Source organism: Ictidomys tridecemlineatus, chromosome 14 (assembly GCF_052094955.1).
Source record: "Ictidomys tridecemlineatus isolate mIctTri1 chromosome 14, mIctTri1.hap1, whole genome shotgun sequence".
NCBI lineage: Eukaryota > Metazoa > Chordata > Mammalia > Rodentia > Sciuridae > Ictidomys > Ictidomys tridecemlineatus.
This window is the reverse complement of record NC_135490.1, coordinates 10,659,948-10,682,498: the sequence shown is the minus strand read 5'-3', so window position 1 is coordinate 10,682,498 and position 22,551 is coordinate 10,659,948. Positions and strand designations below refer to the sequence as shown.

The 22,551-nt window shown below is 46.9% G+C and overlaps 1 protein-coding gene across 2 annotated transcripts in view; it reads left to right on the top strand.

The window, feature by feature from the left end:
- Dock5 (dedicator of cytokinesis 5) overlaps nt 1–22,551 on the top strand; it is a 184,016-nt gene that overhangs the window by 89,164 nt on the left and 72,301 nt on the right. For both annotated transcript variants that reach the window (XM_078030869.1, XM_013365008.3), the window contains exons 6-15: nt 124–272; nt 3,845–3,980; nt 5,417–5,574; nt 6,649–6,730; nt 9,071–9,200; nt 11,535–11,607; nt 16,058–16,200; nt 19,240–19,365; nt 21,256–21,380; nt 22,300–22,398. In XM_078030869.1, the coding sequence (XP_077886995.1) occupies nt 124–272; nt 3,845–3,980; nt 5,417–5,574; nt 6,649–6,730; nt 9,071–9,200; nt 11,535–11,607; nt 16,058–16,200; nt 19,240–19,365; nt 21,256–21,380; nt 22,300–22,398 (1,221 nt within the window). The remainder of the gene's footprint in view (nt 1–123; nt 273–3,844; nt 3,981–5,416; nt 5,575–6,648; nt 6,731–9,070; nt 9,201–11,534; nt 11,608–16,057; nt 16,201–19,239; nt 19,366–21,255; nt 21,381–22,299; nt 22,399–22,551) is intronic.

Sequence of the window (22,551 nt, the reverse complement as noted above, 5' to 3'; positions counted from 1 at the left end):
GATGCCATTCCCTCCCAGCGCACGGTGTGTCCCGCAGCACAGTGAGCTGGCTAAGCAACACCTCCCCAGGAAGCCCTCAGAGACGCTCCCTCTCCAGCGCACCGTTTCTTTTTCCCATCTTAGAACAACAAGGTCACGCTCTTCCGCCAGCTGCAGCAGATGACCTACAGCCTGATCGAGTGGCGCTCCCAGATCCTGTCTGGGACACTCCCCAAGGACGAACTGGCAGAGCTCAAGAAGAAGGTCACAGCCAAAATCGATCATGGGAACAGGTAACTGAGGGTGCCCTTCACTGGAGACCTGAAAGGTGACCCACAGCTTCATGCTGAGGATCCTCGCTGTTCCCGAAGAACATCTCTAAAAAAATTTTAAAAATTTCAGTTGGCACAATAATTGTACATAGGTGTGGGGAACAGTGTGGTATTTGAACACGTATTTTTGTATACAATTTTGTGATGGTTTGATCAGCATAATGGGCACATCCACTCTTTATTTTGGCGGGGGTGGGGGTGGTGGTGGGCGGGTACCAGGAATTAAACCCAGGGCCACTTAATCACTGGGCCCCATCCCCAGCCTTTTTTATTCTTTATTTTGAGACAGGATCTCTCTAAGTTGTTTAGGGTCTCGCTAAGTTGCTGAGGCTAGCTTTGAACCTGTGATGTTCCTGCCTCAGCCTCCAGAGCCTCTGGGATTACAGGTGTGCACCTCCACACCCAGCCATGTCCACTACCTTAAACAGTGATCGTTTCTTTGTTTGGGGGACATTCAGAGTTCTCTAGTGGCTCTGGGGAATGTCCATACCGTTCATTGCTGCCAGCCGTGGTCACCCTGCGGTGCTGTAAAGCACTACATGTTTTTCCTCCTATCTCACTGCCCCCCTGTGTCTCTCCTCACCCCCACTCCCACCCTCCCCAGCCTCACCACAAACTTTTGATCTATGAGTGACCAGAGAATGACGCTTCGTACTCTCTTGGTATCTTGGAAAACAGTTAATTTCATGGAACATTTTTCACGGTCGCCTTGCGGTCCAGGCACCGTGTTGGCTCTGCCTTCATAGAAAGCCCGGAGCTTGGGATGAGGCTGCTCTGCTGCCCCAGAAGCTGAAAAGGACTAAGCACTGGGGCTGGCCCCCAGAGAGGCCTGTGCCTGTGTCTGCATTTTGCTCCAGCAGTGGATGCTAGGTCACTGTCAGGCTCCTTCTGTTCCTTTCCTTCTTCCCCTGGTTGGGACTCTGGCTTACAGTGTAGGAAAGCTGGATCTCCAGAGCAGCGAGAGGTGTTTCCAGCCAGCGATCATGTCTGCAGTCACCTCTGAAGGGCCGGTCACTTCATTGGTCTTCCGATTAGTTCAGGGAGTAGGTCCCAGCTGTCACTGCCTTTTGGGAAATGAGAAGTTCAGTCAGTTTATCCCAGTGGGTAGTGGCCTGGCATTCACGCCTCCCAGATAGCCCCTTCCAAAAGGTGGCAGTGGGTCTCTAGTTAGCTTTTTTTGGGATTCATATGGCATTGCATTCCGTTTTCCAAGTTTCTTCAACTTGTGAACACGTGATTTTCTTTTCCCAATACCTTTAATTGATTTCTCTAGCCTCAGGACTCCTTTTTTGGAGGGATACTGGGGATTGAATGCAGGGCCCTCAACCACTGAACCACATCCCCAGCCCTATTTTGTATTTCATTTAGAGACAGAGTCTCACTGAGTTGCTTATTAGCACCTTGCTTTTCCTGAGGCTGGCTTTGAACTCACGATCCTCCTGTCTTAGCCTCCTAAGCCACTGGGATTATAGGCCTCACAGACCTACTAAAATACAGCTATTACCCTACCCATTTGTCAGCTGTATTCAGAAATAGCTGGAGTCAACATAACATGCACATCCAGTCGGTATTTAGGAAGCACCTCCTTTGTACCCATTATATCTTAAGCCCTTATGAAGTCATGGCTCTTATTCCCATTTTATGGGTAAAGAAGCAGACCATGAACCGGGTGTGGTGGTGCAGGCCTGTAATCCCAGTGACTTGGCTGAGGCAGGAGGATCACATGTTTGAGGCCAGGTGTGGCAATTTTTCAAGGCCCTGTCTCAAAATAAAAAATAAAAAGGGCTGGGGATATAGTTGAGTGGTAACGTGCCCCTGGGTTCAATCCCCAGTACCAAAAAATAAAAAAAGAGGCCCTGTGAGCAGAAGTGGTTCTTTCAAAATCACACAGTAGATGGGAGAGCTTCGTTGGAACCCAGCCCTCCTGACTCCCTGTCCCGTGGTCCTGCTGATACGTGGGTTAGTTGGCTGCTCTCTCTGTCATTTAGTGTCAGAGGACTTTGTAGAAAGCCAGCCAAGCTGGCTGTTTTAGTCCGCTTTCTCACTGCTGTGGGGAAAGGACCCAAACAGAACCACTAGAGAGGAGGAAAAGTTTATTTGAGGACTCACAGCTTCAGAGGTCTCCGTCCATAGACTGCAGCTCCGTTCCTTGGGCTCAAGGTGAGGCTGAACATCGCGGCAGAAGAGTGTGGCCCAGGGAAGCAGCTCACGTGAGGATCAGAGAGCTGAGCGACAAACTCCACTCAACAGATAAAAAATAGATACCCCAACGGCACATCCCCAGTGTCCACCTCCTCTGGCCACACCTGACCCTCCTTCAGTGACCACTGGGTTAATCCCTTCCAGAGATCAACTCACTGATTGGGTTAAGACTCTTGCAACCCTATCATTTCTCCTCTGAACCTTCTTGCACTGTCTCACACGTGAGCTTTAGGGGACCCCTCACATCCACACCACAGTGGTGTCTCTCCATGCACACGTGCAGCCTCTGTCTCCGGCTCTTCCCCCAGTGCTTCGGCCTGGAGTCCCCTTAGTCTCTGGCCCAGGATGCCAGTGCCCCGCTGGTGGTGGCACACGCCTGCTTTCCCATCCCAGCCCTTGAAGGCAGCTCGGGAAATGGAGCTGATCTGACAGTTGCACCCGGGACCCAGTGTGAGCAGCCAGCAAGGCCCTCCTTCGTGAGTCTGGGTGGCCCCTGGGTCTGGCTGTGGTTGAAAGGAACCTGCCAGATCAGATCAGTGGATGGAGACGTTGTGAAACAGCGAGGGGGAATTCAGGCATGTTCACTTTCTTCCCAGAGACTTGGCACTTCAGTGTTATCCTGGGTGTTCTTGATGTTTAGACATCCCCACTCCCAAGTTTCTGGGGCCTGGCATGCACACGGGGCAGTGTCCTGTTACTGCCAGACTCCAACTTCTTGGAATAAGCAAAATTATTTCTACTTTTGTGTGCCTATTGGGCACCAAGGCTTGGCAGGGGCGATTCTGTGGCCCTGGTCTTCCCAGGCAGCAGCCAGAGCTGCAACTTAATACAGCCAGGTCTTCCCCTGCCAGCTGCCGCGATAGAGCTGACATTTATGGGGTGCCGTGTGAGGGACTGTATTAGGTACTTTACATGCATCGTCTCATGGACTTCTCCGAGAACTCGGAAGGGTTGGAAACATTTCTAGATGAAGCAACCCAGGCTTTGCAGAATTCAGGGGTCACAGTGGTAGCAAGTATTAAAGCGATGGCTCAGACCCTAGACGAAATGACTCCAGAGCCTGTGTTCTTTGGATGGTTATGAGACCAACAACCAGGGCTCTCTTTATGGACCTCCTGTGAAACTGTCTTGAATTCAGTGAGGAAGTCAGAGCAGGCCCTCAGATCATTGTGCCTTGGTCTTTCCTAGTCGCTGTGCCAAATCACAGAAGGCCAGGGCAGAGAGGCTCTGGGGAGAGGACTGAGAGCCCTCTGGGTTCTTTCATGAGGGCTCTTCCCCGGACAGTCTGCCCCGGTGGGAGAGTAACTGCCCGGCCGCTCTCTTCTCTCCAGGATGCTGGGGTTAGATCTGGTGGTGCGAGATGACAACGGGAACATCTTGGATCCAGATGAAAGCAGCACCGTTGCCCTCTTCAAGGCCCACGAAGTGGCCTCAAAAAGGATCGAGGAAAAGATCCAAGAAGAAAAGGTACACATTTCCTCCAGTGTGAAGATTTCGGCTGCCGGGATTCCATTTTTGCTTTGGTTGTTGAACGAGAGGAAGGAAGTCATTGACAGCAGAAGTAGAAACGTCTAGGGCAGTCATTTGCCTTCTCATTATAAAGGAGAATCGGCAGAAAGAACCGGCCCACTCTATATGTTCTGTTAAGGAAGGACTGCAGAGCTGTGTGTATGCTAAGTGGAAAAAGCGAAGTGCAGGATGGTGTATGCAACATGCTGTCACTTCTGTTTCAAAAAAGAATATACGGGGGGGGGGGGGGGGGAGACACGCTTATGTGTGCAGAGAGCAGCCCTGAAATGATAGACAAGAAATTGCTCGTGAAAGGATGCCTCTGGATGATGAGGTTGCAGGGAGACTTTATTGTGTAACCTTTCTGTGTTTGGTGCATACGTTCCTGTTTTTTTTTAGTTGTCAATGGACTTTTATTTTATGTGGTGCTGAGAATTGAACCCAGGGCCTCACGCATACTAGACAAGCGCTCTACCACTGAGCCACAACCCCAGCCCCCTATTTTTGAAAGTAAAAAATAACATTGAAAAATGAAGTGGAAGATTTTGAAAGGAATAACTGAACATTGAAGAAAAATTACCAAGCTGTAGAAAAACAGACGAGAAAAAAGAGTCACCCACACCGTTACTACCCCAATCTGATCTTATTGGCATTTTGGTGTATTTTCCAGCGTTTCTGTTTTAATGAGTACAGATTCGAGAAGAAAGAGTCACCCACATCGTTACTACCCCAATCTGATCTTATTGGCATTTTGGTGTATTTTCCAGCGTTTCTGTTTTAATGAGTACAGATTTGCCTTGATCTTCCTTAGTTTATAGCTTTTATTTCTTGATCACGTCATGATGATAGTTAACTGTTTCTGCATCCAGTGGCATCCACACCCAGGGTGAAGCCTCTCTCTTGTCAGCTTTTTGGCTGCTGTGACTAAAGGATCTGAGCAGCACAGTGTAGAGGAGAAAAGCTTTATTTGAGGGCTCACAGTTTCAGAGGTCTTAGTCCCTAGAAGGCTGGCTCCATTTTTTTGTTTCAAAATGAGAGTGATTTCCACAAAGAGGGTTAACAGATCAGGGTTTTTTTCCCCTGTTTTTGAGCTTTATCCATCAGTCTTGATTAAGAGGTAAAACCTTCCTGAATCCACTAAAACCAGGAATCATTGCCTGAAGGCAGAGTTTAATAAATTGCTTGTGTTTAAGGCCCTGATCGGGACACTGGATCATCCAGTGATGTTTATTCCTTGCTCTTCTGTGGGTTGGGTCACTGGTCCGCTTACGTCCACTTTCTTCTCAGTGACCGCTCCTGCAGGGTGTGGCTCTGTTTGATCCTGACGTGCAGGATGATATCTTTGCCAGCATTTCCCCGTTAGCTGAAACCAAGGCATTTCCATGTCTTCCCAGTCCATCCTGCAGAACCTGGATGTGCGGGGCCAGGCGGTCTTCAGCGCCGTCCACACTTACGGCCTGTATGTGAACTTCAAGAACTTCGTCTGCAACATCGGGGAGGATGCAGAGCTGTTCATGGCCCTCTACGACCCAGACCAGTCCACTTTCATCAGGTAGCAAAGACCCAGATCCCCTGCCCTTGACATTGCAAGATGCCCGGTTTCAGAAGGGGAGGCGGGAACAAAAGGGAGAGGATTTCCAGGCAGTAGGGAGGAAAGTCCGTTGGTCTCCGAGGCTTTCTGCTATTGCTGCTTAAACAGGGGGACCTCAGCCCTGCACGGGATGCAGGGGCCACTTGAAGCCAGTCAGGACAGAGGTGAGAACAAAGAGTCCAGGAGACCGCAGCGGAGGAGCAAGAGAGGGATGAACAGAGGGTTGTTAGGGCCCTGAAACCAGCCTGTGTGATCCAGTCGTGGTGGACGCATGCCGTCGTACTTTTGTTCAAACCCTTAGAATGCCCAAGACCAAGGGTGAACGTGGATGGCCCCTGTGGCCTGTGGGGGGTGGTGCTGCATTGGTGCAGGTTGGTCCGTTGTCTCAGATCACTCTGGTGGGGGACGTGGAGTGGGGAGGCCGTGTGTGCCTGGGACAGGGGATCTGTGGCAACCCGGTCCTTTCAGCTCAACCTCGGTGTGAACCCAGAGCTGCTCTGCAGAACGAAGTCTCAGAATGTTTTCCACCCAGGCCTTGGGGAATGACGCCGGGCCTCTTCAGCCCTGGAGTGGCGCTCTCCTGGGCTCCTAAGGAAGTGCAGGCTTATCTTCAAGAAGGCAGTTCAAAGTAGCGACTGATGAGACGTTTACTTAAAAAAAAAAACAGTCTTTGCTTGTGTTGATATGGATGTCAAGGGGCAGATTGGAATGACTGTAATAAAACTAAATTCTTGACTCAGCAAGGCAGAGAGTTCTTTGCAAAGAATGGGAAATGGAAAGAAGGCCCCAGAAAGTAGAGTCCCATAAAGTCTGCCATGCCTGTGCCGCCCACTGTCTGCATGAGTGAGCCCTGTGAGGTGCAGCGGGGAGACCCACAGCCCACCTGGCCACTGTCACGCCTGCCTGTTGGATTACACCGAGTGTCTCTGCTCCTTCCTTTTACCTTGAAACCAGCGCTAACAACATCCTTCATTCCCCAGGTGCCTTCTCATTAAGAATAATAGAATAATTTTCTTTTCTTTTTTTTTTTGCCAGTGAAAACTATTTAATTCGTTGGGGCAGTAATGGGATGCCCAAGGAAATTGAGAAGCTCAATAACCTTCAAGCAGTGTTTACTGTAAGTTCGCCTTCTGCTTAAAATCCTCTTCTTTGTCATTATGATATCAGTGGATACACAGGGTGGAGATATGGAAAACACAACAGAGAAAAGGAAGAGTCATCCGAATCCTCCTAGCAGAAATAACTTAGTTGTTTATTCAGCAACTATTTATTGAGCACCAAGTAGATGTCAGGCACGGATTTGGACACTGAGGTACATCCCTGAACAAATTGCATGGGGGACAGATGGCTATGAGCCAATCAGGGGGCGAAAATCCTTGTTCTCAAGCAGCATCGTCCTAAGGGGAAGGCAGATAAGAAGCAGTCGTTACATAAGTGACCAAATCATATAGAATGTTACAAGTGCCGCGTGCCTCCAGGGGTTGGGGTGGTCTTGCTGGGAGAGGCTGTGTTTTAAGTGGGTTGGAAAGGGGCTGGGCATGGCTCAGTGGTAGAGCAGGGGCTCGGCGTGCTCCAGGCCTTGGGTTTGGTCTCCAGCACCAAAAATAAATCAGTAGGTTGGTCAGGGGCCACCGTGAGGAGACCCTTGAGGAAGAACCTGACGTGGCTGAGCCTGAGAGCTGTGCAGACAGCAGGGCCGTGGGGTGGCAGCCGCCCGACCTCTCCCAGGGTCACAGTCCCGCAGAAGCAGCATGGAGACCTTTTCTGGGTGCGTTTCCTTCCCCTCCAAAGTGCTGCTTGATGTAGCTCAGGGCAAAGAAAAGCGATGGGCTGCATTTGGGGACATGGTGACTCGCTTCCCCTTAAGTTAGGAACTTTCTGGGCTTCTTTGGCTGTTTATGACCTCGGTGTTTAAAGCATGCTGTGCGGCCGCCGTCGTCGAGTGCTCTGAGACACCTTGGTGGGCAGGGACTGTCAGGTGCTCCCTTCAGTCCTCCTCCACCAAACCCACGTTTTACCTCCTCATTCTCTCAGTGCTCCTAGGGCAAGAGGGCCCCAGTTACAGCACCAAAGGGAGGACAGGAAGCATCTGTGGTCCCTGTACAGGCCACTGTTGTTCTCCTGTTAAGTCTTCTCTCTAGCACAGGCGGGGGCTGGTTGCCATCCCTGGCCGACCCATTAAGTTTGAAAAACAATTATTGAATCTTTGATGCCATCGTGGAAGAGCTGTAGTCCACCCTCCTTTCCCCACCTCCGACACACCTGTAGTTAGGATCACCTAGTGTGTACATTTCACGTCCTGACTTCAATTAAAGAGAAGGTGGAAATCATCTCCTGCTGTTGGTTTACAAAAACTTAATTTATTGCATATTTAATAATACACAAATATATGTGCCATGGTTTATGTAACCGGTCACCTGGAGTCTGGACTCTCAGTTAGTAGAACTCACAGATCCTGGAGTAGGAATTCAGGATGGAGGTTAGTGGTGTAGACTCCTGTCTTAGTGACCCAAGATAACTGGGTTGCAGGGGGTGGATTTGGAAAAGTAGTTCTTGGTTCAGTAAAGAGGAGTTGTGCTGCTGTTTCACAGAAAGACTTTGAGGTGTAGTTAAATTATTTCTGATGTGAAGTGAATAAGGTCTGTGAGCACACTCTGGGTACTTGCCTGTCCTTGTGAACGTGAATGGAGAACCTCACCACATGGAGCAGAGCCCCCCACCCCACCCCAGCCACACCTCGGGGCCTGTGCGGAACTTGCCTGCCAGGGCTGTTTTGAAGACAGGATGGAATGTCACAAACTTGTGTGGGTACTCAATAAATGTCAATGTCATAAGAGTTTTTATTTCATTTAACACTGAAATGTATCCTGTACTGAGACAGGCGCTAAAAGGATATATACCCATAGCAACAAGTGTCCTCATTTCTAAATACCCTGCTTGATTCACTAAACTAGGGATTTTAAATTGACTATTATCTCTTTTAGAAATTTTCTTCCTGTTATTCTTTCTTTCGTTTATTTACTTTTGTGGTACTAAGGATTGAGTCCAGGGCCTCATGCATGCTAGGCAAGTGCTTGACCACTGAGCTACATCCTCAGCCCCTTTTTTCTTTTTATTTTGAGACAATGCTGAGGCTGGCCTTAAACTTGCAATCCTCCTGTCTCAGCCTCCTGAGCCTCTGGGTTTGCAGGTGTGTGCCACTGTACCCGGCTCTGTTTCAGAAATTTGAAGTAGGAACTGGGGAAGAAAAAAGGTGTTGTTTAATAAATATAAAATCATTTTGTCTGATGCCATCATTGTTCTCAGATGATCATGGGGCAGGGAGGAGTCATTCTGGTGTTTCAGCATTGAGAAATATGCTCTGCACAGTGTCCATGGTAGAGTGGAAAGAGAATTCTCTCGAAGGTGGCAGTGACCAGCCTGACCCCCCCACTCTGTGTTCTTTGTCTGCCGCTAGGACCTCAGCAGCACAGACCTCATCCGGCCTCGCATCAGCCTGGTGTGCCAGATAGTCCGCGTGGGCCACATGGAGCTGAAGGAGGGCAAGAGGCACACCTGTGGACTCCGGAGACCTTTTGGAGTAGCAGGTACAAGAAAGGCCCTGAGACCCGTGTGCAATGGTCCAGCGACTTCGGGCTGCAGTGTGGCAGATCTGCAAAAAGTTAGGGGTGGAACTGGCATAGGACACAGCAGCCCTGCAGAGAACTGAAAGCCCCGGAGCGCCCAGTACACTCACATTCGTAGGAGCACCGTTCACAGTCTCCAAAAGGTGGAGCAGCCCAAGTGTCCATCCAGGGATCGATGGGCAAGGGAAACAGGGGTGGATGCATACGAGAGAGAATCTTCCTCAGCCTCATGAAGGAAGGTGGATCTGACCCGTTCTGTGCAGGCATGAACCTGAGAACAGTGTGCCGGGGGACCTGAGCCAGACACACAGGGGAAAATACTGTGCGATTCCATCTACTTGAGGTGCCTAGAGGAGTCGGATTCATAGTGACAGTAGAAAGAAGGGAGAGGGAGGAGGGAGCTGTTGAATGGCTACAGTTTCAGTTTTGAAAGATGGAGAAGTTCTGGATGGCTGGTGGTGATGTTGCCGCCCCTGCGTGGATGTGTAAAAATGGTTGTGATAGTAAATTTTATTTTATGTGTGTTTTGCCAGAATTAAAAAAAAAAAAATGTAGATGTTGACGGACCTTTATTTTCTTTGTTTATTTATATGGGGTGCTGAGAATTGAACCCAGTGCCTCACACATGCTAGGCAAGTGCTCTGCCACTGAGCCACAACCCCATCCCCGATTTTACCACAATCATAAAAACTGAAAAAGACAGAGGAAAGGTGGAAGACAGACAGGCTGGCCAGAAAGCCAGTCCGGATGGGGAAGGATGGATGATGTCACAGTCAGTGCCACTCACACAGCCGTCGGCACCTGGGACTGCCAGCTCTCTATTGTGGGATTCTGGGTCCTTATCCCACCCACCCACCCCCTCCCCATCCTGTGTTTCCCGCTCTGTGCCCAGCACAGTGTCTCATACAGCAGAATCAGATCTGTCTATTAGAATCCTTCCTGCCTGTGCCTACGTATTGATTTCCTTTCTTTTTTATGGTGCTGGGACGTGAACCCAGGGCCTCGTGTTTGCTAGTGTTCTACCACTGAACTCTACCCCCACCCTAGTAATTTTTTGTGTGTGTGCAATTTTTACAAGGTTTCATTAAGAGCTGTCAACAGGTTGAATGTGACCCCGGCTTCCTACACTGGCCTAGCTGAAGTTTCCCAAGGCTTCCATACTGTGTTGTCTGAGTTGCTCTACAGAAAGCATTTCTTCCTGCTCCTTAGTTCTTTGTAGAATTCTCTCAGACCCTAGAACTTCCTTTTATCTCCAAACAGGTTACCTGGGGAGTAGATTGTGAACGCAGAGTTTGTCGCCAACCTAACTATTGACCAAGGCGTCACCTCTTGCCAAGGGCCCTGTCTGTCAGCAGCTTCACATTGGCCCACTTATGGATTACTTATTCATATTTGAGGCAGCTGGGCTAAATGGTTACATGACTTGGCCCTGCAGTCCCTGTTGGGTCCACGGCTCGACTTTACTACTTAAAACTGAGTAACTCCAGGGAAAATCACTAACTTTTTGGCCCTTAGTTTCCTCATTTCTCTTTTTTTAATTTACTTTTTACTTTTTGGTACTGGGGATGGAACCCAGGGATGCTGTACCACTGAGGTACATCCCCAGGCCTTTTATTTTTATTTTGAGATAGGGGTCTTTCTAAGTTGCTGAAGCTGGACTTGTGATCCTTTTGCCTCAGCCTCCCGAGTGACTGGGATTACAGGTGTGTGCCCCCATGCCTGGCTAGAATTCCTCAATTCTCAAAGTAGGGCTAATATCTGTAGAAGCGAGATAACCTGGCAGCCAGCCCAGAACAGTGCTAAGGGCTCTTCTTTGGGGAAGGAACGGGTCACTGTTGGGTCTGTTGTGATGCTCCTGCCCAGGTTTCTGAAGGAAACTGGATGAGAATCTGTCAAAGAGACATATTCTTGACCCCTACAAGTCTTGAGTTTTTCTCTGGTCTTTTCATTTTTGTGACAGTCCTGACAAAAAAAAAAAAATATGTATTCCCTGTGACTTTGAATGCAGGCTTGCTAAAAATTCACACCTCAGGTCATCCATGTTGTGGAGATTTTAAAAGGGCTGGTCTACAGGGTGGATCTGAGAAAATCGAGACCTCTTCCTGAGCAGCCTCAGGCCTTGCTTCTCTGCTGGGCTGGGCACCCTGGGAAGGTATCACTGGCTCAGAAGTAAAAGGAGCATCCGTTGATGTCTTTCTTCCCGTGTTCTGTGTTGGCTGATACTGCCCCTTTCCATGGCGACTTAGCGAGGCAGGGAGTGATTAGTTTCTCTAACTAAGTTCCTCTCCTTCCTAGTGATGGATATTACTGACATCATACACGGGAAAGTGGACGATGAGGAGAAGCAGCACTTCATTCCGTTTCAGCAGTAAGTACTTTGGCATATCCTGGGTGACTTGAGGCCTGGATCAGCTATTCCAATGCGGTGTGAACACAGAACCAGGGACAGGTAGCCTTTTGTCATTTAGGGAGGGAGTCCGCTGCAGCTGGAAGGTTGTTAGGTGGTAGATCCACAGAAGGCTTTATTGGGAGTTGGACTCTACGACAGTAAATGGGACATTTCCTGATTGCCTACACCTAACCAAAGGAACATGAAATCAAGAGTAAAGTGTACATCTGTAAGTGTACATCTGCCAGAGAAGGTGCATTCAAGTGTCAGAAATGCTAACACGTGTCCGCACCCTGTTATGTGGAGCAGTGGAGTCACATTGGAGAGAGGGAGCTTCTCAAACTGTCTCATGCATAGGAATCCCTGGGACTCTTGTTACAAGGCAAAATTGGATCCAGGAGGTCTGAAGTCTGCATCTGACAAGCTTCCAGGGGATGCCCACGGCCCTGGTCCAGGGACCACGCTTTGAGTAGCAAGGGTTTAGGAGGTAAGAGAGTGAAGGCTGACTAGCCCCTAGGTTAGTGTCACTGTACACGGGGAAGCCAGCCTGGGACCTCGGGAAAGGATTCCCCCAGAGCTGGCAGGCCACTGGGGAGCTGTTAGTGAGCACGTCTGAGTCCTGCTGCTGAAATGACAAGTGTGGCCTGAGCGTTGGGACTGGTCTGACAGTCAGTCTCCTCTCACCACCCCCACCCTGTGTAGATGGTGGTGGCCTAGGGGAACCCAGGAGGTTTCTGGAAATGACTCCTCCCATAGCCAGGAACTTGCATCTGCCCCACAGAATTCCAGAAAGCAGCCCAAGGACATTTGTGATAATAACTCATGATTCACATACCATATCGACAATGAGGGGAGAAAGATACATTATGTTAAAGAAACATTATTTTGGAGGAAATTAGCTGAACACTTAAGAAACATTAAATCAGAGGCCAGTCACACACCCTACTTCAATATAAATCACAGATAATTAAACCTATCATTTGTAAGAACTAAATCCTTCAATACTTATAGGAAGAAGTCTTACGTAACAGGGATATAGAAAGGTCATTTTAAGTCACACCCCAAAAGTGTGACTGAAAAAAGAAAAATTGATGGGTTTATCCAGCCTCCAAATTGAAACAACTTCTACACAAGAAAAGAAAATGTTTACAATGTGTATTAGAGAGAGTATCCATAATGTATAGAGAGGGCTGGCGTTGTGGCTCAGTGGTAGATCACTTGCCTAGCATGTGTGAGGCACTGGGTTCAATTCTCAGCACTCCATAAATAAACGAATAAAATGAAGGTCCATCAACAATTAAATAAAAATTTTTTAAAAAGACTTAAAAATTAAAAAAAAATAATAAAAGTTAGTAAGCACATATAGAGGAAACAGACACAAGAAAATTCACTGAGGATCCATGAAGTGCAAAGGAAACAAGGTTTAATGTTGGGTTTGACCATATTTAAAAAATATTCAGTGTTGTTAAGAACCCGTTTGTTTGGGCACAAGGACACACATAGTGCTCACAGGCATTTGAATTGTCATTTTTCCTTTTTTTTGCGGGGGCGGGGGATGTACTGGGGATTGAATTCAATGGCACTCAGCACGGAGCCCCATCCCCAGCCCTATTTTGTATTTGATTTAGAGACAGGGTCTCATTGAGTTGCTTAGCGCCTTGCTAAATTGCTGAGTCTGGCTTTGAACTCAAAATCCTCCTGCCTCAGCCTCCCAAGCTGCTGAGATTACAGGCGTGCGCCACTATGCTGGACTTTTTAAATGTAAATTGTTAAAAGCCTTAAAATTTAGATATTGCAAAGAATATCCTTCATAATTAATAATGGTTATTTACCTTGGTTTAACTATTTATGATTTCACCCTTTTTGTTTGCTTCCTGGTTTTTTCACAATAAATATATGTTAAATGTGAGTTTATTATTTAAAATATAAAGATGCTAATCTTTCCATTTCAAGTGCAGTTCTTTGGGGCTGTTCTAAATGTCTTGATGCAGATTGCCCCCAGTAAACGGTACTCTCCTCTTTCATCCAGAGGCTGCTGCTAATTATTTTTAAAATACCCACTAACCTGGTACCCTGCAGGGACACAGACCTTCCATAGATAGGCTGAGGTGCAGATTTTATGTAAGACAGTGCTGATATTAGTTAGAACTTACATCCGTGAGTGCTCTTGCTGAAACACACGCAGAGGCATGCGTTGCTTGCCTCTTGGAAAGGGTGTGTTCTGAGGTGCGTGCCGTGGGGTAGTTTCATCATTACACCCACCTTAGAGAACATGCTCACATGAACTCAGATGACCCCGACGTCACTGATGTATTCTTATGGGCCGCTGTCACACATGCAGTCTCTCATGAACCAAAATGTCATAATGTGGTACATGACACTCATACATAAATATGTATGTATTATATATAAGTACATTTAAATAAATATGTTAAATAATTATATTGTTTAATACAGTGTTAATGTATTACTTTTTTATACTTGTGAATATATTTAATATATTAACCAAATGACTTAGATGAATATAAATATATAAAATGTGGCAGGTGCATTACGCGTATGAGTACGTCTTTGCTGTCCGTGAATGCTGCCTCTGCTGTACATACGTATATAATCTTACATGTGCATTGTGTGTATATTTACTGTTGTTATAAATATGAATCTACGTGTTAGGAGCAGCATTCCTGTGTTTGAAGATGTCTGAATATCTATGTTCATTGCTGTGGTGGGGTCCTCCTTTGGTCACGTGCCTCCCTGCTGGGTTCTGAGCCAGCGGCCATGTAGCAGTGGTGGGCCCTGAGGTTGTCCCCATTGAGAATAACACCTGTTCTGAGTCCCCAAGGAACCAGCCCTAATTTGATTATGCTCACAGTCACTGTGAAGTGTTCACATGTGCAGTGGTGGCCTCTGGTATTTAACACCTTCGATTTATGGCAAGAGCTTTTGTAACCTGCTGTGGTGTTTGAGCCTGGAAGGTTCTGGTAGCTCTAGGGAGAGTCATTTGGAGGAAACAGCTTGGATTCCAGCAGTCCCCGGTTCCAGACACATGTTTGCTTTATTAGCAGGGTACAGGGCTCTCTGCAAGGACAGCTGGCCTGGGAGGCAGAGGAGAGGAGAGGCTGTTTAGCAGTGCCAGGCCGATAAGCAGGCACTGATAGCACCTTCCAGAGAATGGGCCCTTGGTCCTTTGACCTCCCTCTAGAGCCTCAGCCTGATGAGATCATGCCCTGGGGTTTGTTTGCAGGGCCCCTCCCATCGCGGTCCTTAGTGTGGTTTGTCATCGTGTGGGAATCCAGCACACCTTCCAGGTGCCAAACATAGGGACCTCTGCTGTACACGGGGTGGGGGGTGGGGGGTAGGCGGGGCCTCAGAAGGCACCGGAACCCAGCCCCTTTCCCCACAGAGGAGGAAGCTGAGCGCTGTCAGGTAGAAGCAGGACTGAAGCCAGGTCTCCTGCCCCTCTCACCAGTGTGAGATCTGCAGTTCCATCCTGGCAGCCACCTCAGGAAGACCTCTGAGCATTGCCTCTGATCTTAGTTAACAACATTTTTGTTCAACAGTTTTGTTTTTTTCTTGGGTTTGCCTCAAGTCATTTCCAAGATGAATTTAATTTTTAAGAAAAATATAGGAAAGATAATGTCAAAGACAGAATTATAGTAACTTCTTTTAATATCTATTTTATTTCATTTTAGCACTAAGGATTGAGCTCAGGGCCTCATGCATGCAAGACAAGTGCTTTACCACTGAGCTATGTCCCCACCTTATTTTAATTATCTTTACCGGCTTTATTTTCTGTACTGGGATTGGGCAGCACCTCATTCCACAAAACGGAATAATTGTCCGGATGAGCTGAGCCCAGGAGTTGATCATATAGACAGAAAAGAGCTGAACAAAGCAGAAACAAAACAACAAGAGGATTGGTCATTTCAAAGTTACTTCCCTTACAAGTCAGGGCCAGCAGGACAGGACAGTAGGAAAATAATGATTGACCAGTTTAACATTGTTACTTTAGTAGTATCTCGAAAGGTACCTTAGGACCTTTATGGTGGAAAGCACTCTCTAGTGCTTCATGGGGCCGAATGAAACGGGCCTGTTTGGGAAATTTAGCTGTTTTCTCTTTCTCTCTCTCCTTCACCCCACCCCCACCAGATTTCTGCAAGGTCAAACGTGCAGCTTAGTTTCAACTCCGTGAACTTTCAGCTTGGAACTTTACCATGAGTGATGCTGTTTTGACTTCCAGCCAGATCTGGGGTCCTACAGGAGCTTACTGCACAAGAGTGGCTTCCTGTGATGTGTATTTAACACAGAGTCCTCTGGTTGGGTTTGGGGTTTCTGTTTCCCTGAGACCCACCGTGATCTCGTGATCTGAGGTTGTGCCAGGGACCCTCTGTTCCTCCCCTCTCCTCCTCACCATGTCTCTCTTTCCCAGAATCGCAATGGAGACCTATATTCGGCAGAGGCAGCTCATAATGTCACCCTTGATGACATCGCATGTGACTGGAGAGAACGAGCCACTCACTTCAGTCCTGAATAAAGTGATAGCAGCAAAGGAAGTGAATCACAAAGGACAAGGTACAGCACCCCGTTCTGGGCTGAGTGGGGACTTTGGCCAGGGTGGGAGAGGCTTTCTGAGCTGGGCCTTGGACTCCTGCCCTTTCACTATCTCTGATACAAAACAGCCTCTGCTGGGGACCACCCACCTCAGGCATTTAATACCGAAGAGCAGGGGAGCGCACCCGTGAGCGAGATCACAGCTGAATTTGGAAATCCTGTGAAACACATTTTTATCCCATGAGACTTTTCTTCCACCCTGCGTTCCCAGTGTTGAGCTCTGTGAGTGCACCCAGAAAAAGAGAATCAGAAATAACTAGGTTTTACCCCTGGATAAGTTTATTCCATGCCATCTTCTAAAACTGAAAGAAGGAGTACAAATCAATATGTATTAATGTAACATAATATAACAATATATAATTTTACATATAACCATCAAATATCATGAAGCTTTCTTGGGTACTTTAGTACCTCCATGTCTTATTCTGTTGACAGAACTTTAATAAGTTAGAGAAGTTCTGCTTATGGAAACTCATTTTAAACTCATATAAGGAAAAAATACCTGAAATTCTAAAGTTAAGATTCCAAGATGGTGACCCTAATTGTGTAATAGTAAAGATTGAGTCACTTTTTTTTTAATCACCCTAGAATTGTCTTCTGAAATAGAAGCAGATATATTTAGCTTCTTATGTATTCACCATATCCTGAGTGGGAAAGATAGGTAAACTATAAATAAAAAATCTGAAAACAAATAGCTAAATGTATGTGGTATTTTGGAGCGCTTAATCTAAGGATTCTTACATTAAATAGATTGCTGTGTATATATGATTTCCTTTTTCTTTGAAAACTAGAAGTACCATTTCCTTTTTTTGCTGGTGAAGAATAGAACAAGCACTTTTCAAATGTTTTCAGGTTCTGCACAAATGTTTGCAGCTGCATAATATTCCAGTGCTTAAAAAAAATTACAGCAAATTTAAAGATCTTAATTGGCTTTATTTTCTCTTCTGGAATTGGGCAACACTTCATTCCATAAGTGTTCTGGTGGTTTGAACAGGAGAGATTGGCATTACAGACAGACAAAGTTTTAAGAAAACACAAAAACAAAGAGCAATCGGTCATTTCAAACTTACTTCCTTGTCAAGTGGACAATACATGACTTGCTCTCCTCAGGTTACTTCTGGTTACTTTTTGTGTAAAGATTAAAACACCGGGAGCTTCATTATCATGCTGTCTGAAACTGGCCTGTTGGGGAGATTCGCGGTTATCCTGATTTCCCCGATGGTCAGAGAGCACAGGAGTTTCATCTTGAGGATGTGTGCTTTCACATGGGTGATGCCATTGGTTTTCAGCATGGTGTGTTGGGGCCCTGTGCGGGAGCTCAGTCCAGAGGATGGCCTCCTGTCGTTTTGATTTAACAAATTGAAGGAAATTAAATCCCCTAGGTAAACACCTAAGTGCTTTCTAATTTACCATAGTAAATTTAAATTCTTCTGCTAGGATGAGCTTTAGACTGAAGCTTTTTATGTATTTAGGACTGCCTCCCCAAGAAAATTCCCCAAAGTAGGATTTAGGGTCCAATGGGGAGACACACTGAACCAGAGACATAATGTGGCCAGATGGCCAGCCAGCGGTTTCCCCCAGGGGCCCTGCTCTCCAGGCTGGAGGGGGCCCCCTGCCATGCACTTGGCTGCTGTCCCAAAAATTGAGACCTAAAAATCGGAACCTACTTGAAAGGTGAAAAGTAGCCTCCCCTTGTTCTGTGGCCTGTTTACTTATTTATTTATTTGCTTTTGAGAGGGGGGTCTCTCTAGATTACCTGTCTCAGCCCCCTGAGTAGCTGGAATCACCTGCCTGGCCGTGGCTCCCAGCTGCCTTGCTCTTTAGTTGGGGCTGAAGGGCAAATCTCTACCCTTCATCCATATTTATGAGTTTTCGGAAGTTTCCCATCTCAATTTTATGAGATCCTTATGTAATGAAAGTAATAAGCTTTGTCTTATTTAAGACACACTTTTGCAACTTCTAGTTTGCTAAATATTTATAAACTTCTCATTCTTCTCTCTGAATTGTCTGTTCATTTCCTGTTTACTTGTGTAGGGGACATATTTTTTTTTTCCTGCAAAGGGGATTGAACCCAAAGACGCTTAACCACTGAGCCACATCCCCAGCCCTCTTTTATTTTTTATTTTGAAGCAGGGTGTCACTAAGTTGCTTAGGCCTTGCTAAACTGTTGAGGCTGGCTTTGAACTTGCAGTCCTCCTGCCTCAACCTCCCGAGTCACTGGAATTACCCGTGTGTGCCACCACGCCCAGCACTTGTGAGGATCTTTACTTTCTTATAATGACGATGAATTCAAATATCTTATCATTTTGTAGTATATTTTTTAGAGTTTTATGCTTATGAAAGCTTTTAGTTTGTATGTGGATAACTCTTTTGCTTTTGTAATTTGTGTCTCTTTTTTAACAGAGTTCATTCTCAGAGATGGTGTAACTACACATTTACTTTTTTAATTTCTTGACTTTTTTCCTATTTGCTTCTTTGTCATCTAAGGAACTTGTTTTGTATGAATGACTGATGCAAGAAGTTAAATTGATTCTGCTATAAGTAGCAAGAAATTGATCCCAGCATATTTATGGAATTGGTGTGTGTCTGTCCGTGTGTGTGTCCCCCCTCCCCCCCTTTATCCGGCGAGTGGAGAGGCCTTTTGTCATGCATTAAACTGCCTTTTACTACAGTACTTAATCTGTTTCCAGCTTCATATAGTATCATAGCTTTACAACATATTCTGGTATCAGCTTGGATTGTCTTTTATTTCTTTTCTCCCACCCATGTAAGGATCTGTTCCTATTGCTGTCAAATTCTCAAAGAAATCCTATTGTGATTTTGATGGGAGTGTCATTAAAATTGTAAATTAGCTGGGGGAGAATTTGCATCTTTACAATAAGGTCTCTGTTATTATTATGCAACTCTTGTTTTTCTCAACATTTCTGTGTGTGTGTGTGTGTGTGTGTGTGTGTGTTATATAGGTCATGCAGAAAACTGAAAGTCTATCTTTTCTTATAGGACTTTGGGTGTCCTTGAAGCTCTTGCCAGGTGACCTTTCGCAGGTTCAGAAGAATTTTTCACACCTGGTGGATAGATCAACCGCCATAGCCAGAAAAATGGGCTTTCCTGAGATAATCCTTCCCGGTAAGCACTGCGCTCCACCATCCGTGTCCTCTTCCCTGTGAGAACTTGCTCCAACAGGACACAGGAGGCCATTGGGGTCCACAAGACTCAGTTACTCGCCTGCAGTGGCCCCAGGATGGTGGAGGTACAGAGCTCCAGCACCCTGGAAAGCTACACCATAAGCAAGACCAAGAACATGCTCTTACTGGAACTCAAAGCTCTCTCCCTCTGTTCTGCACAGACCCTGCCAGATGCTTCCCTAGCTAGACTTCAGACAGGAGTGGACACGGCCCAGGGCTCCCCCTGCAGGAGGCTAACTGGACACGTTGGCATGTTCCCTGGCGCTGGCTCCTTGCTCTGCTCCATTTCCTTAAGCCCCTACTGTGTTCTGGCTCTGCCCTTTTCTGTGGGGACAGGAGCATAGACATTCGTCCTCACCATCTGCACTGGTACCTTGAGCTCCTGTAGTCCAGAGCTGGTGCTCTTCTGCTGCGTTTCTCGGGGAGGGGGGCCTCGTCCATGCAGCCGCCCGGTTGAAAAGCTGAAATCCCTCTTTGCAACTCACAGAGTTAGTGAGGAAGACCTGCCATTTTTTCTTGAAAGACCTCTAATCCATTCCTTCGTTCATCTCCGTCACCTCCACCAGGCTGGACCCGGGGTTTCTGCCCTGGACAGCTGTGTAACTTCCCTGAGCGGCTCTTCCTGCTGACTCTCCCCCTCCCCACCTGAGCTCACCCTACTTCCTCTCACTCCTCCTTGCTGATAGCATTGCATAGACTTCCATTTATGTGCAAGATGAAGGTGCAGATTCTTAATTTGTCCTGCCGGCCTGTGCAGGGAAGGGATTTGACTTTTGTCAGTCTCTGAAGCCTCGTCTCACCCCGTACCTCTCCCACCTCTGCCCTTTCCACCAACTCCTCTCTCAGCCCAAGATATCAACTTGAAGGAAAGATCCCCACAGCGTCCAGACAAGGTCATTGCCCACATTTTTAACCTAACCATGCATTATTTTACCTTTGGGAGACCTGAGATGCATCACTGGGTAATTTCACTTTGTGCGGACATCATAAAGTGCATTTACACTGCCTAAAAGACTGACGTCACTGGACGACGTGATCTCGTGGGACCACTGTTATGCATGTGCTTCACTGTTAGCGGAAATGATGTTCAGCTCCTGACCGTTCTTGACATATGACCAGTGGAGTTGCTGTGTCAATTAAGGCTCTTGGCACACACTGTCAGGTTCTCTGTTGGCAGAGTATGTCCATTAGGATGTCAGGTTGGAATGTTGGAGCAGTCCCCTTTTCTTCCCTCCCAGCCACTGTGGGCAGTATCATCTTTTTAACCCCCAAAGGGAAAATTGATAAAAGTGACACCTGTTCCAAATACGCAGCCCAGTTTTCTTTCTTGTCGTGCTATCAGGTTTTAGTTTTTGTGTTTTTTTTTTTTTACACATTGGGGGCCGTTTGATGTCATGCAGATTTTGGAGTCATATTTTTTTAAATCCTGAGTCCTCTCATCCCGGAATTTGAAATGCCTTTCATGTATTCCAGGTGTCTGTGGGAGCCACACATGAATTAATTAATTAATTTTAAATTTGTCATTATTTATGTGAAAATATCACACTCTCCAAATAACGATATGAAAAAGCCATCTTGTCACTGTATCCTAACAAAATATACATGTGCTCGTCGTTAGACAACAATTACCACCCAGTGGAGTGAGGAATCACTATTGGAAAGACATGTTGGTAGAGAGAGCAGTAAGCTGAGAACCACGTGTGGAAGTCGGCTGAGAGCACCGTTTATCGTAATCCGAGCATTTCTTTCTCTTTCGTATCTTATTCCATCCTCCGAACCTTTGAAATGACTTCTCTCGGCAACACTCACAGGGTGGGTTGTCCCGTTGCAGGAGATGTTCGGAATGACATCTATATCACCCTGATCCACGGGGAGTTTGACAAAGGGAAAAAGAAGACGCCCAAGAACGTGGAGGTGACCATGTCTGTGTTTGATGAGGAGGGCAACCTGTTGGAGGTAGGTGTCACGGAGTCCTGCCGCTTCACACCCAGCGCTGTGCAGTGGCGGTGGACTTCCCTGCCCCGTTGTTATTCTCCACATCAGGGTGGGTTGCGTTTTTCCTAAGGGAAGGAAATAAAATCTGATTATCATTGACCAGTTTTACTAGTGAACCCGCTTAGACTCTTAATTTGATTTTTCTCCTATGCGAAGAAATAGCTCCAGCCACTGAGGGTTTTAGGAAGGAAACAGATGTCCAAGTGGTTCACCAAGCCAAGTCACTCTGTGTCAGAGGGACAGGCAGAATGCATCGGGCCATGAGGTGGCAGGGTTTTCTTAAATTTTCCTATTATTGATTGAGCCCTTGTGCCGCCTGAGTTCATTCCAAGTACACACCTTCCCTTGTTGGTCATCGCATAGCTTGGCTGACCACAGTGGAAGTGCCCACTGAGGCCAGGTTCTCCAGAACCAGGTGGTTCGTTACTAGGAAGAGACACAGCCCTGAATTTGAGCGATCCTGCTGAACCATTACACCAAGTCCCTAAAGCAGAATGCAGACCCCAGAGAGAGACCATGCTCCCCAGACGGCAGAGCGTCCACACGTGAGACCTGCATCCTCGTCCCTGTCACCAGGCCTCTGTTCCCCGAGAGAGGAGAGAGAGAGAGGAGAATGTGTGCCTCAGGAGGGAAGAGAGGACAGAAATCTCGGGACGGAGGAAGAGTCCCACAGTGTTTGGTCCTTAGCTACTTCCAGGTTTATACGCTTAGACCTTCAGTGGAGTAGTAGAAATTCAGTCAGGCTCTGCTTATCAGCCCCCAGACGAGCTTACAGGTGCCAGTTAAGGGCGTATGCTGGGCATGGGGGCTCTGCATGGTGTGTGGGAAGCTCTTTCCTAGACCATAGTATCCTTTTCTAATTTTTCCTTTCCATCCAAAGAAAGCCATTCATCCGGGTGCCGGCTACGAAGGCATTTCAGAATACAAATCAGTGGTCTATTACCAGGTCAAGCAGCCCTGTTGGTATGAGACTGTCAAGGTGAGCATCTGCCACTTGCAAGACTTTGTATCTGTTAAACCTCCCTTAGATTCCTGCCTGCTCTTTAACCTCCGAATCATTTCTCACCTTTCCTGAAGTTTCAGATAAGTTGCCTGTGGGGTGCAGTAAGAAGTGAATTGGTAGTCCTAATTC